Below are 2,691 nucleotides of genomic sequence, written 5' to 3' on the forward strand. Positions count from 1 at the left end.
CTGAGCGCTGAATGAAACTGATTGGAGTCAGAGGACTGAAAATAAAGTTTTTAACAAGAAATCCAGCTGAATCCTGTTTATTCGGACATACCATATTAAAACACGTATTTCTTACAGTATGCTCAAAGCTGACTACCTGAATATACTGAGTGACCAGGTTATTCCATCAWTGGATTTTTTCTTCCCTGATGGCTCAGGCTTATTCCAAGATGACAGTGCCAGGATTCAACGGGCTGGAATTGTGAAAGAGTGGTTCAGGGAACATGAGACATATTCACACATGGATTGGCCACCACAGAGTCCAAACCTCAACCCCATTGAGAATCTTTGGGATGTGCTGGAGAAGGCGTTGTGCAGCAGTCAGACTCTACCGTTATCAATGAAAGATCTTGGTGAAAAATTGCAACACTGGATGGAAATAAACGTGTAAAATTGCAGAAGCTTATTGAAACAATGCCACAGTGAATGTGTGTCATAATCAAAGCTAAAGGTAGTCAAACAAAATATTAGAGGGGGTGACCTTGTATTTTGGTGGCGACTTTTTGTTTGGCCAGGCAGTGTATCTTCTGATAACCTCCAGAATTTTCTGTGATAGTCTCAAAAACTTATTGTGATAGTCTCGATGTGAGGATGTGTGTTTTGCTGTCCTGTGTTCTATCTCCCTCTTGTGTTCCCTCATTGTCATTATGTCTTCATCTCCTTAGCTGTTTATCTGCCATTCCCTTTTTGGGTTCATTCTTCCTGCATAACCTGATTGGAATGAACCAGTCATACTACAAGCCCACCAGGAGAAAGAGGTTTTTTTTGAGTTTATGGAAAAAGAGAACCTTTTTGTTCCACTCTGTGAATGGGGKAAGAGGACGACTTGGAGTGTGGCCAGGACTCAGCAGGTCCAACAAAAACAACCATCCGARTGGGTGGTTTCTGAATGATACCTGCTCAGACCACCCGGAGACGTGAACRTTGGGATCTGGAGATCGAGGTCCTCCCGTCCTCTCTCCTTCTGGAGGAAAAGGAGGAGAGAGAACGAAAACACAGTTCTGGGGGACTCCTTTGGMGCTGAAGCCCGCTCCACCATCCGGCTCCTCTCAGCGTCACCGGAGGAAAAAGATGGCGGTCCCTCCTGAGCCTGAGTTTGACCCTGACTACGATCTAGAAAGCGATCCCAACTGCCCTGATCGGTTACTGCTCTGCCAGGCCAATGATTTTCGGCTCTYCAGTGCCACCTCCACCTCTCCCGTCAGCATCACCTCCGAGAGGGTCCCAGACGCCTCCTCCAGTGCCGCCTCCGAGGGGGTCCCAGATGCTTCTCCCTCCTGTGCCACCTCCAAGAGGGCTACTGAGACCTCTAGCTTCCTGCACCTCCGATAGAATTGACGCATCCACCTCCTGTGCTTTCAGCGCCTCCAAGAGGGTCAAGATCTCTACTTCCTGCACTCCGGCGAGGCTGGACGCCTCCACCTCCATCTGTACTCCAGAGAGGCTAGACGCCTCCACCTCCATCTGTACTCCRGCGAGGCTTGATCTCTCCACCTCCATCTGCRCTCCAGCAAGGCTCGACGCCTCCACCTCMGTCTATGTTCCCCACAGCGTTGACGCCTCTACCGGTCCCTGTGCTCTCCAGAKRGTYGACGTTTCCACCTCCTGTGAGTARGGTCTTGAGGGGAGGGAGGTGGTGGTCACCACCCTGGCTGCTGTGGTCTTGTTCCTGACTGCAGCTCTGGTGGAGGTGTTGTCCGCGCCTGCTGTGACTCCAGAATCCTCAGAGCCAGAGCCTGCACCAGAGTCCTCAGAACCGGAGCCAGTGTGTGAACCCTCAGAGCCAAAGTCCTCAGAACCGGAGCCAGCATCAGAGTCCTCGGAGCCTGAACAAGCACCTGAGTCTACAAAGCCCCCGAGTCAGATTGTAAAGTCCCAGGGTCAGCCTGAGCCTACAGAATACCCGGGTCAGATTGTGAAGTCCCCGGGTCTGCCTGAGGTTCCCAAGGGCTCCATGCCGGTCCCTGCACCTGAGTCCATGCCTGTATCGTCTGCAGCTGAGATCTCCACGTCGGTGAGACCTGAGCTCTCATTGCCAGATTCAGTTCCAGAGTCTCCTGAGCAGGCCCCTACAGAGTCTCCTGAGCAATCCCCTCCAGAGTCTCCTCTGCCGGCCCCTCTAGAGTCTTCCAAGCCCCATCCTCGTCGTGGCCGGGCTCCAGGCTGCTTACCTGAGATCCACCTCTGCTGCGGCTGGATCCGCGGCCGTCCACCAGAGTTCTGCCTCCAACGTGGTCGGATCCACGGCTGTCCACCAGAGCTCCGCCTCCGATGCGGCCGAGTCCACGGTTGCCCTCCAGAGCTCCATCTTCGCTGCGGCCAAGTCCACGGTCGCCCTCCAGAGCTCCATCTTCGCTGTGGCCGGGTCCAGGGTCGTCCTCCTGCACCCCTGCCTCGTCTTCGTTGGGTCCCTGGGCACCCACCTGAACGTCCTGCCCTTCAGATGTGCCTAGAGCCATCTTTGTGACTATTTTTGTTGTTTTCTTTCCCCAAGACTTACCTGTCGGTTTTTGGTTTCGTTTTCTGTGTCTTTTGTGTTTCTTTCATTGTCTTTTGTCTCGTGCCCTCCGTCCTGTCTTTGTGTTCGTACCTCCCACCTCCCACCCGTGCTTGTCCGTTAATCATCAGGTGACGATTCGTTGGGCGTGGGGG

The 2,691-nt window shown here is 53.2% G+C and overlaps 2 protein-coding genes across 2 annotated transcripts in view; both read right to left on the reverse strand.

The window, feature by feature from the left end:
• The window catches only part of LOC106532504 (BCL-6 corepressor), a gene marked incomplete in the record, with an annotated part of 129,446 nt that overhangs the window by 22,706 nt on the left and 104,049 nt on the right, over positions 1 to 2,691 (reverse strand).
• LOC106532505 (translation initiation factor IF-2) lies at positions 117 to 2,685 on the reverse strand. The gene is made up of 2 exons (XM_014028569.1): positions 2,159 to 2,685; positions 117 to 1,946 (listed from the first exon to the last, which is right to left on the reverse strand). Exons 1-2 carry the CDS (start codon positions 2,496 to 2,498, stop codon positions 1,921 to 1,923), a joined length of 366 nt encoding a protein of 121 aa, XP_013884023.1. The 5' UTR covers positions 2,499 to 2,685; the 3' UTR covers positions 117 to 1,920.

The sequence above is a fragment of the Austrofundulus limnaeus genome, unplaced genomic scaffold (genome assembly GCF_001266775.1).
Source record: "Austrofundulus limnaeus strain Quisiro unplaced genomic scaffold, Austrofundulus_limnaeus-1.0 Scaffold781, whole genome shotgun sequence".
In the NCBI taxonomy this organism is placed as follows: Eukaryota; Metazoa; Chordata; class Actinopteri; order Cyprinodontiformes; family Rivulidae; genus Austrofundulus; species Austrofundulus limnaeus.

Excerpts from the sequence above, each read along its gene's own strand:
- LOC106532505 (XM_014028569.1), bottom strand. The coding sequence starts at position 2,498 with ATGGCTCTAGGCACATCTGAAGGGCAGGACGTTCAGGTGGGTGCCCAG. Across the intron at positions 1,947-2,158 it reads TGGGGCTTGGAAGACTCTAG|CCGGGTATTCTGTAGGCTCA; the intron begins AGGGGCCGGCAG and ends TCACAATCTGAC.